General features: G+C 29.9%; 1 protein-coding gene across 1 annotated transcript in view; it reads right to left on the reverse strand.

The window, feature by feature from the left end:
* Positions 1 to 2390: 2390 nt before the first annotated feature.
* Positions 2391 to 12213, reverse strand: part of LOC107436538 (exosome complex component Rrp40) — a gene marked incomplete in the record, with an annotated part of 14851 nt that continues 5028 nt past the window's right edge. Inside the window, 2 exon segments of the mRNA XM_016048300.4 lie at positions 2391 to 2651; positions 4512 to 4663. Coding sequence (XP_015903786.2) covers positions 2441 to 2651; positions 4512 to 4663 — 363 coding nt within the window.

Genomic DNA, 12213 nt, shown 5'->3' on the forward strand with positions numbered 1-12213 from the left:
AGATTTAAGTAGTTTATTTATAAAAAATTTGAGATTTAAAAAAAACTATATTCCTCATTGATATACTTTCAAATAAATGGGTGTTCAAATTCTAACACAAATCTATGTAATTACAAATAAAACTTAATCTAAAACAGCATGTAACCTTTTAATAATTAATACAGATTTGAAATATGGTGATTTTAAGTCATGCAAAACACTTTTACTGATCCGTTTAAGTTAGAAATTAACCGGAACACATTCTTAATTTAAACAGAATAAAGCAAATCACTTAAACAACATATCACATGAAACAGCACAAGCAAACAGCGTTAAATCATTTTTTTACTATTTATGATGCTGCTGTTATGTACACAGTGAGAAAAAGCAGCACGAGACTGATGAAATAGCAATTTCTTAAAAAATACAAGGACTTTTTTTTACTAAAGCTGAAGTAAAGCATTTCCCAGTTAATTAACCTATTGCTTTCAAGATTCTCATAAGTTTTTATTAAATAAAAAACGAATGCAACAAATGTTTACCTGAAAAAAACCCACTGTTTGGACAATTACCATATAAAACTTGGAGGTCATCAAATAAAGTGGTCTCTAAACTTAAAAGTGTAAAAACTTTAACATTTAGAGTGGTAAATAATTTTTAGTGACAGAGAAGAACCTTTAGGTGCAAAGAGTTAAAATAGTGTTTTTAAAACTTGATAAATCTCAACAAGAACAATTTAAAATTGAAATTTATTTTAGATTTTGGAAAATCATAAGATTTTTCAATATAATTCATGAACCAGAAACATATACAGGGAATCCTCCAGGAAAGACCACCTCTAGGCAGTGACCACATCTTATTTAGGACCGCTTTTGGGAAGCACAGAATCTTTTCCATAGACTTTGCATTGAGGAAAACCTTTAGGAGAAACCATTAAAACCTCTCCCAGCGACCGGACAAACATCTGCACCAAATGCAGAAAAGGTCAAGTAATGAAACACGAAAAATATCAAAACAAAAAAATTTAACAAAACAAATAAGTAGATTAAATAATTAGAAAAAATAAGCATCTCGAATAACCAAACCTCTTCCCATCTTTTAAAGCCAACTATTTTTTATGCCATAAAATTAAATAATAACTTAAACAAAAAAACTTTTTTTATTTATTTAAAACAGCTTTATCATTCATAATTGGAAAATTTGTTTTTACACATAATTATATCAGAACGGATCATTTTTATAGACGTTAAATTTTATTCATCGATCCGTGCTTTTATGACGCCAACAGAAGTGGTATTTCCAGTTCTGCTGGCGTCATAAAAGATTGATGATAGAAAGATGGTGTCATAAATGATTTTAATTTCAGCCAGAAAATAACACTGGCTGAAATTAAAATCATTTGCCAAAAATCATGTATCTTCGATAAAAGTCAAAGTCAATGGGGGTAACCTATAGGAATGACTAATCTCCATCAATGACCATTTTACTTAGGAACATAGAGTTGGCACTCCCTAGAGGTTTCACGGTAATATGAAACAGCATAGGCAGACAGCATTAATTTTTTTTATTGATTTTTAGGTGGTAGCTGCTACTTACACTGTGAGAAAAGTTTTTGGCTATCAACATTAAAGACTAATAAAATAGTATTTTCGTAAAAAATACGTAAATCTTTTTCAAATTAAGCATTAATTTTTTGTTATTGATTTTTAGGTGGTAGCTGCTACTTACACTGTGAGAAAAGTTTTTGGCTATTAAAGACTAATAAAATAGTATTTTCGTAAAATATACATAAATCTTTTTCAAATTAAAACTATACCGTTCAGAGTTCCCGTACAGGTATGTTTAGAAATGTAAAGATCCCAATTGCTCCGGACATGACAAAATATTTTTAAAAGCGGTAGAAATCTACAGTCTAAAATTTGCAGATTTAGAGTAAATTTTGAATTTTTTAATAAAGGATCAATACAGTTAGCAAAAATAAAATGGCGTATCACATAAGCCTTTACGTAAGTCACATTTAAAAGTAGTGGTGAGAAAAAAAATACTACATAAATCGAATTTATTAAACCAACAATTATACATTAAAAGACTACCACTTGAAAATATTTATCCATTGTCCGGATAAAGCTGGCATCTCTGGAAACACCTCAAAATTAAAAATTTTAGCCTTAATCAGATTAAATAATTATCTATCAGTGTGATAACACAAATTAACAAATGAAATAAATCACTAACACGGATAAATAAAACATAGATTAAAATATAAAGATAATGATACAATTAGGATATTATAAGAAAAATCATAAAATCCATCGTAAATTTGTAAAATAAGGATAATAGTAGATGAATATGCAAGGATGATAGTAAAATTAGGATGTTATAATGAGAAAATTAACAACATAAGACAAAGATTGCAATGTACATAAAAGATTTTTATTTACAAAAATAACTTCTGTTCAATTTAGTGTAGATTTACAGAGGACATGCCTTCACACATCATTTCAATTTGATCAGCAGTAGCATGTTCTAACACTTTAATTGCTTGAACTAAAACTAATGTCTTCTGAACAGAAGTCGACTTAATCCATATCCTTCCATTCAATCCTACACAAACTTCAAAAGTGAGACTTTGCCCCAAACGCTTCAGAATTGGAGAATCGGGTAGTAACAGTCTGAAAAATAAAAAAGCTTCATTTAAAAGAATCTAAAATACAGCCCCATTCATTTATAAAGAGAAAATGAGAACTGAGGCAATCTAGCTAAACCTGAACCAGCTTAATGTTTTCTATTTAATATATATTTAAAGTTAAAGAAATCATTGTGTGAGCTTTAGTTTAAGATTTAGATGTGTACTTTTAATTCAGTTCAACCATTTTAGTGTGTCTACCACTACAAAAATACAACTCCAATTCACTATTATATAAGGCATGTTATGTTAACACTTTGATATATTTGGTTACCACAATAGGGGACCCAATAATTTCAGGGAAAAAAATTTCCCTAACTTGTCCAGATAATGCAAGAAAATTCCACTGTAAATCCAAACCATATTTAATGTATACCAAGGTATTTTTCAACAAAAAATTTTGATTTTTTTTTTTTAGTATTAGGTATTTTATCAAATATTAGATTTTGTGAATAAAAATACATCATTGAATAAGGATGGAAAAGAAGTGTTATTCTTTTAATCTATTTCAAATNATATAAAGTTCTCTTCCTGAAAAATACTTATTTAAGGACGTTTTTTTTTTCAGAAATATAAATATAAATTGACAAAAAAGCATTCTTAAATTTTATAAAGTTCTTCATTTTTACAATGAAAAAAAAATTTATTCAAAAGAATAAATTATTGAGGAGGAAGTTTTAATTAAAATGTAATTAAGAGAAAAAAGAATTCTTAGATTTTTGTAATGAAATTATTGTTTTTTATTGCAGTAAGAATTTTGACTTTAAAAACAATTTAAATTTTGAACAATAAATACTTTAAAAAAAAAAAAAGAAATTTCTTATTCAGCTAATAAACAGAATTCTCCACTTGAAATTAATAAATAAATGTTTAAATCATTATTAAATTATAAAAGCAGTTTTTTTCAACAATTATACTTTAAATATAAGAAACACATTTTTTAGCAGGATGTAATACTAACAAATTTTTCATAAATAAAATTTAAAAATTAACATCAGTTGGGATAGAACTTCAGCTATGAGTTGGATCATCCTGCCATACATTGTCTTTCTACTCATTATTTTTTAATCTTAATAGAAAATAACCTAAAACTTTGAAGGGTCACATTTTGATACAGGGGCAGCAGTTGTGCAAATTTTTATCTCCTCCTATGATTTCACCCATGCTTTTTAATGGTCCTGTTTCAATAGAAATGTTACAAAATTACATAAATTTTAAATTTTCAATAGAAATTTTAATCCTTTTTACGACCTCTCTTGTAAGCAAAATTTCTATAGTATTATTATCTAACTGAAAATGTTTGGGAGCAAAAACAAAATCCGGCTTTTTGAAGTTAATGCTGCTTGAGAAATTCAGCTGCTATGGCTAAAAATAAGTATTTTAATAATTTTCCTATTAGAAACACTCATAAATTTTAAATAAAGTTTTATTTTGCAATGTTCTCTTATCGTTTAAAAATCAAAATACTATACTTCTTGAATCAACATGTAGCTGAGCACTTTAAGTGTAGAGCCCTTTGGTAAAATCGTACTGAAATATCCCTGTTACTCCCCATTTCTTTAATGAATAACTGAAGTAAAACCATTTTTTTGACGTAGGAAAGCAATCACCTGAAAGTTCAGAACAAGGCAAGAACTCTAAAGCTTAAATGACACTGACAAGTTTTCTTGATGTAAAGTAACAATTGATGATGAAGCAAATGTCACACAAGCATAGGCAAATTAGAAAGAAAACCTAATCTCCAATATTAAATTATAAATGACTGTAATTGAGATTATACTTAAATTAATTATGCTAATAAATTCAACATTTAATTAATATTTTGCTAAGAATTTAATTTTATTACCTTCTGGCATATTCTAATGGAATTTGAAACATAAATCCATCATCTGGAAGTACACCAAAACCAACACTTTTTCCATAGCTATCTACGCAAACAAGTTCTGGTTCCATATCTTTACAAGCAGTCAATATTTTTGCAAACAGTATGTCACCAGTCTAAAAATATAAACGTTCTTTTCACGCAAATATATAAAGACAATAAATATTAAAACAAATTTCACAAAATATTAGATTTTTTTAAACTTATATGTATTATTTATGGGGCTAGGCGTAAGAATCAGGTCAGCGTAATTTTCTACTATAATGCTCTTTTGACTACAATTAATATAGCTGCTTTGATTAACATGCAAAAACTAGGCTCATGTGTATAATCAAACACCTTGGTTGTTGTCAATAATGTAGATTCTCAGATTCATGAACCTGGACTCACTTTGTTCTTAAGCCAGACCCTTCAATTCCTAAATCTGTTAGCATGGATATTGTTATTACAATGATCTGTTGTAAGAAAAATATGTAAATAAGGTTATGAATTACTTTGTTCTTGAACCTAACCCTTCAATTTCTAAGTCTGTAAGCAAAACAATCTGTATTTCTTATCAATTTATCAGTTACTTTCCACTTAGATAACTAAACAATTTTTAGAAAATTTAATTACTTTTCCTCAATTGAAAATATCTTACTTCTCAGATCCGAAAATCATTAACAAGCATTTATTTTCACATTTTCCATCTTGTTTATTATACTTATTCAAACAAAATTTTGTGGTACACTTTAAATGAAATCAAATTATTGAAACTAACTAAATAAAGAAGCGAACCACAAAATAAAATCTTCCATTTGGGGCTCAGGTTTCGAGAAAATAAATGTACCCATCTCAATAAATAAAATTAATTAAAGAAAGCATTATACACTCTAGTTTAAAACTCTTTTTATTTATGAATACCATATAAATTTATTAACATGTTTTTTTTTATTTCAAAAATGCTCATATTTCATAAGTGCGCAAAACTACTTGTTAAAATAGCCAGTATTCTTCAAAACGATGTGAATTGTCTAGGGTTAATATAGGGTTTGCAAAACAAAGTTGTAAAAAAAAAAGGCTTTTAAGATTACCTAACTTTAAAAATTCTTGCACTACATCAACAGTTTCTAACTCTACTTAAAACAGTTTTTTACCTTGATTTAATTTCTGACAACATTAAGGAATTTTTATGAGTTACTGAAACACTTTTATGAAAAATCAAAAAAACAATTTGCAGTAAAATAACAAGTTATAATTCTCATTTTAAATATACAAAATTATGGGACAATGAATAACATTCAAATGTCAATAATGTTATAATTCTCATTTTAAATATACAAAATTATGGGACAATGAATAACATTCAAAATAATAAAAATTAAATTGTTAAATACAGTTCTTTTAGAACTAAAATATAAATTTCATTTAAATATTTATTACAAGCAACTTCTGATATTATTAATATTAATACCAATTCATAATAATATGAAAGCTGGGCATTAATTCGATCTAAAGAAGAAAAAAATTCTTTGCTCCATTTAATGGATCCTGAAAGCAAAATCTTTCAACAAAAAATAAGCACCTTTTAAGTATTTTTTAAGCACTATATACATTAACAAAATGCAAAATAATTTTCAAAGACTTTACATGATCATGATAAAATAACTAGTTTTGACAAAGAACTCTTTTCTTGATTATATTAGTCATTAAAAAATGATCAAGAGATTTTTTGGTTCGATTTCAGAGAGTGGAAAATGAAGCTTGAAATTGAGAATATCTTGCAAAATGCAGCAGAGTCTCACATGAGAGTGCAATAGTCTCACCGAACCCAGCTCACTATATGCACACGCGGACTCGCAAGTATTTAATCAAACCTGCAAAATGATTGGCACTTTCATACTCTGTGGAATGACGGTACGCTAAATGGATTGTGGTTGAATGAATTGTAAAAATGTTGAATAAAACCAGGGTTGGAGTTTTTGCCAGCCTGGTAAAAACCGGCAAAAACTTGTAAAAAACGGCAAAAACCAAATTATCTAAATTGCTGATTAAATATTATTACAAAATACTTGAAACAAATTTAAATCAATCATAAGGAATAATAATTTTGATACATTACATNATCTTATTATAGATCAAGAAATTTTTTGGTTTGATTTCAGAGAGTGAAAAATGAAACTTGAAATTGAGAATATCTTGCAAAATGCAGCAGAGTCTCACATGAGAGTGCAATAATCTCACCGAATCCAGCTCACTATACGCACACGCGGACTCGCAAGTATTTAATCAAACCTGCAAAATGATCGGCACTTTCATACGCTGTGGAAGGACGGTACGCTGAAATGGATTGTGGTTGAATGAATTGTAAAAATGTTGAATAAAACAATGTGAAATTAGGCGCTTGAAAGGAAGAAAAAACCTCAGTTTCAAAAAGGGAAAATTAAGCACTTTTTAAAAACACCAAATGAAAAAAGAACCCATAAAGGCTTTTTAAAACGAAAATTGAAAATAAGTACCTTTAAGCAGTTTTTAAAAACACTACACACTATGTAACATCCATAGAATAATGTATAATCAAGAAGTATACAGTAAATATAGACTACCTAAACATTTTTAGAGTAATTAAATCATACAGAATTAGCTGGCTGTTATTATCTCTTGATGTAAAGATTCCAACCCCGAGAAAACAACATTTTCAAGAGCAAGAATAACAAAGAACAACAAAACAACATTGGTTAGAACAAGAAGAGGTCAGCCATACAAATACAAAGGCTAGACGCAATGTGTTGAGAAAGATAGAGGAACGTTAAAATCTGTGTTTGGAGAATGCAAATTATGCTTTGGCCTACACTTAGTTATAGTGCTGATTAAGTAAGGGAACCTGTAGCTATGCTTTTCTGTTACTTTAGATTTGATTACAATTTTTCTAGGGTAAAAGAATTAAATATTTTATTACTTTCCATAACAATGTCAAATAAGATATTAACAGATTTAATTGACATCATAAATTAAAATTTTTTTCAAAAAATATATCTTTTCTGAAAGAGAAAAAGAGATGAAGGTTTTTTTTGGGGATAAAGACAGGGATTCCTTATTTTTTGATCTAAAATTTTTTTTTTATTATTTTTGATTTCCAATGAGCTGCACAATCGGTCTTGCCGATGAGCAGACCTAGTGCGTTCTCCAGAGGTGGTATCCACTCTTTCAGGACCACCACAATGGGTGAGATATCGTTGGTCATGTTAATTTGGACGTCTAGTTTCTGCCACACTACATGGCAGCACCGAGACTCTATTTGGATTTGCGCACTAGGAATTTAATTTTGCCGGAATTGCCAAGAGCCAATAAGGCACTCCAGGGATCTTTTACATGCCACATAATCATACGACATGGCCGCTGAGGATTTTCTGCATCCCGAAAATCCGGTGTCTGGGCCGGGGATCGAACCCGCAGTCTTGGGCTCAGAAGGTCGACAACAAACCAATTGCGCCACCCAGCCACTTGATCTAAAAAATAAGGATTAGTAATTAAATCAAAAATAATATTAGGATGTAAAATGTCCATTTGTCAGCCTGCCATTGGTGACTGAATATTGAGGGCTGACGAGGAAATTTTGGGTTCTGTTTGATATGCTGAGTTTCAAATCATACTGCCATATTTTTCTCAGAGTCAGGAGTTTTCCGTTTATAAATATCTTAAAAACGCCGTGATGGCTCAGGGGATAGAGCGTTCACCTTCCAATGAGGTGAACCGGGTTTGAATTCCGGCGATGGCTGGTCGATATGAATTCACCATCCGGCTTGCACTGACACACTGCTGATGTAAAATTATCCTCAATGGTAGACGGATCATGGGTTACAGTCCCCTTGCAATCAGGCTAACCGAGGGATATTTTCCTCTCAGTGTAACGCAACTGTGGGTTAGTTACATCAAAAAGTCCTCCACAAAGGCAAATCTCTCCCTATACTTGATTCAGGAATTCTCTTGTCTCCTGGATTGAGTTTAAAATTACAAGGCTATGGAATTGAACATTAGTAGTTGTAAACTAAAAAGAAATTGGGTCGGCTGTTCATTGACCGATATAAAATGTATTAAAAATGGGAAGCAGTAGTTTCCGATTTTAAGAGAAAGATCGATTAAATATGTAAAGATGTGCATCACAGTAAGACTATATCAATAAATGTCTTAACATCTCTGCATGCTTTGAGGTCTTGGATTTGCTTTCCAAAGAAATATTTGCTATTTGGAAACCCAAATCCCTTCAATAAACAAGTGGATATTGTGTCGGTGGAAAAAGCAAAATTCACTATTATGTTCATTTCACTAACATTGACTCGGGAAGGTAGATACTTTATTTATGTCGCACTAGAGCTGCACACAGGGTGGCCACTGAAATCCGATTTCAAATTTCCCTGATTTTTCCAGGTTTTCCAGATAAAAATCTTAAAATTTCCAGGTTTTTGTTGCTTTTTTTCATATAAAGTACAGGATGTGTACAAGAACAGTGTCTATATTATAAAATATTTTATTCAAAATGTTATTTTTTTTACATATCATCTTGAAAACAATAATTTATTTTGACAATTTTCAAGATTTTTTTCATTTATTTTTTTATGTTTTGGTACAAAATTTCTAATCAAAAATCATATTCACCAACAAAAGAGTAAAATTAAATATTAATATATAGTTGGTTCTTAAAAAAACATTTTTTTTTAAAATTAAAATATGTTATAAAAGGTTAAAATGAAATAGAAAAAAATTAGCATTAATGCAACAATTGTAACGATTTGTCGACAAACATTGTTGTTAGCGATTGTAAAAAAAAATGTGCGATTCGTTGGTTTGCTGAGAAAAAATAATTCGCAGATTTCTTTGAATGGGAGTAGAAAAGCTTTCCGAAAAAGAATGCGATATAAAATCTATTATTAAATTATAACCAACTAATTTTTGGAGAATTTTATAAAGTTTTCAAATTAGGGAAAAAAAATTACCACTAAAGCATTGGAACAAACTTGAGCTATAAATGGATTCAGCCCAAGGAGAGAATTTTAAAAAAAGGAGCTAATATCCTAATCCCTTTTTCCACCTCCACCAGAGTCTTTCCTAAATTGCACAGTCCCATAGCGGTCAAAGGTTTCTACATTTGTTTAGCAACCGTGGGAGAATTTTATGTGGCATTCTAGTTTAACAGAGCTGTAATGGAGCAAATTTTGATGCAAGCAAAGTATCGCGAAGTTGATGATATTTCAACTGCTTGGCGATACATTTCCGTTTAAAAAAAGTGGGTATAATGAATGAAATTATTTAAATTAAGAAAATTAGTAAATAATTTCAATTAGTGAAATTAAAAAAATTATCAAAGAAAAATTTCCAGCTTTTCATTAAAATTCCCTGATTTTTCCAGGTTTTTATCCAAATTTCCCTGATATTTCCAGGTTTTTTCCAGTATAAAAAAATTCCCTGATAATTCCAGGTTTTCAAGGTTTTCCAGGTGGGTAGCCACCCTGTGCACAATGCGTTATTGGCGACAGCCTGGGAAACATCTTTGAGGATGATCCGAAGACACGCCATCGCAATTTTGAGCCTCTGGAGAGGGGATGGCCCCCCTGCTTTGGTAGCCCAACAACCAGCACTTTACGATAGAACAGTTTAACGAGGACCGATACCACACGTCCTCCGATGTACAACATAGACTCAGATGTTGGAGAAATTAAACAGTGAAGAATGCTCAGCAAGATTCCAAAGTCTTAAAAGTATGGGAACACTTATGTCAGAATATTCTAATATATTTCGTATTGTAATATGTGGATAACATTGAAACCACTAAATCTCTTTTTAAACTAATATTAATGTTTTTAGCAATAAACGTGTTTCACTTTTTCATTTTTTAAAATATTCTTTCATGGTTTTGGTTACCAAAAAGTTCCTTATGTTACATCCGATAATTTTTTCAAAAATTGACTATATTTTTCACTAAAAGAGTTGCAAGCAAAAATTTTATTTTGGCTAGTATTTTAGAAGTATAATTTCATGTAATTTAGAAGTATAATTTCATATAATTTCAAATTCTATATAATATAAAAATTAAACACTTAATGCATAGATTGTTAAAAAAAAATAATTGAATTTCTTTTTTAGCAGGAGCAATGTAAAGCTGAAAGAAACTGAGCTATAAGTAGGGCTGAAATTAAAGGTTAAAGGCAAACAATTCATATAAAAGAGCTCTTCAATGTTTAGGTTTTAATTACATTATTAAGATATGCTTGCATGTTCAATATTAATTTAAAGCTATATTTTTGTGTGATGATTCTTCATCTTCAACACAAGAGAAAAGTGCATGTTACCTACAAAAATTGACATGCTTTGTTATTTCACTTTCCTGTTATCTTGTTGGTTTTTATACTTTTAACTAGCTTATGTTGGCTTAAAGAACTTAAAACTGGACTGAGACTCCAAGCACTTAAATTAATTATTGTGTATAGAGAAAAATTGTAGGAATTATTTGTTACAAAATTAGTTTCCATGTAGTAGTGAAATGCATAACAGAATTGGAATGTATATATTGAATGAAATGTTTAGATAAATCAAAGGTTTTACAGAATGTATCAGTTGCATACCTGTTAACATTGGAGAAATAAAATAATGGAGATTTTACTAATCGATCCAATTTTAGGTTTACGACTACTGGTGTTCAACTTTGTAGCCTTGTAATTTTGAACCCAATCCAGAAGACGAAGTACTGGGAGAAATTTGCCTTTGTGGAGGATTTTTTGATAGATAAAACCCGTATTTGAGTTACATGGAGAGGAAAACACAGAAACTTTCCCCAGTTAGCCTAACAACAAGGGGACTCTAACCCGTGATCCATCTATCACTGAGGATATTTCATGCCAGCACTGCGGTCGGTGCAAGCTGGATGCGGAATGCAGTTATCATTGAGATTCGGACCTGGGTTTACCTCACTGGAAGGGGAACGCTCTATCCCCTAAGCCATCATAGCTCGACTTAAACAATTAACACTCAAAATACTTCAGTACTGGCATTAGCACCATCTATTGAGGAATAAGAGAAGTATTTTTGCCATCAGTGGTTATTTTATAACCAATTTTTTTTTTTTTTAATTTCTTCAACAAATACAGAGAAATTTGAGAAAAAACAGGTAAACACATATTTTCAGAATTTCATTTTGAAAGAATAAAAATAAATATAGTCTAAAACACAGAGGTATCGGGTGAGTGACTGAAACAAGCTCAAACTGTGAAGAAATCTGAAGGGAAGAACAAAAACAGTAATGGGGATTTGAGAGCACAACCAGAAAAGGGAGTACCCCCTTGTAAAATCTTTATAATGTGATAGTATGTGTTTTATTAAAAATCAAATCAATAATAAAATAATAATCAATTATGCCCGGATTTTGATGACATTTGCATTTTTGGACATTCTTTGTCCTTTAGAGCATTTTTTGAGATTTATAGGGCATTTTCCATAAAATTTTGGGGCGTATTTTGCATTTTAAAGCATTTTTTAAATTCTTTGTTAAATTTTTCTAATTTTCATTACTTTTTATAATTTTTTATTATTAGGTACACTGGCTTCCAAACAATGAAGAAAATTTCTAGGATATTAACAGGTGAAGCAACATCTTTTCAAATTGAAGAAGAATTGTCAGTAAGACTGTCTTTTT

This window comes from Parasteatoda tepidariorum, chromosome 9, assembly GCF_043381705.1.
Source record: "Parasteatoda tepidariorum isolate YZ-2023 chromosome 9, CAS_Ptep_4.0, whole genome shotgun sequence".
Lineage (NCBI taxonomy): Eukaryota > Metazoa > Arthropoda > Arachnida > Araneae > Theridiidae > Parasteatoda > Parasteatoda tepidariorum.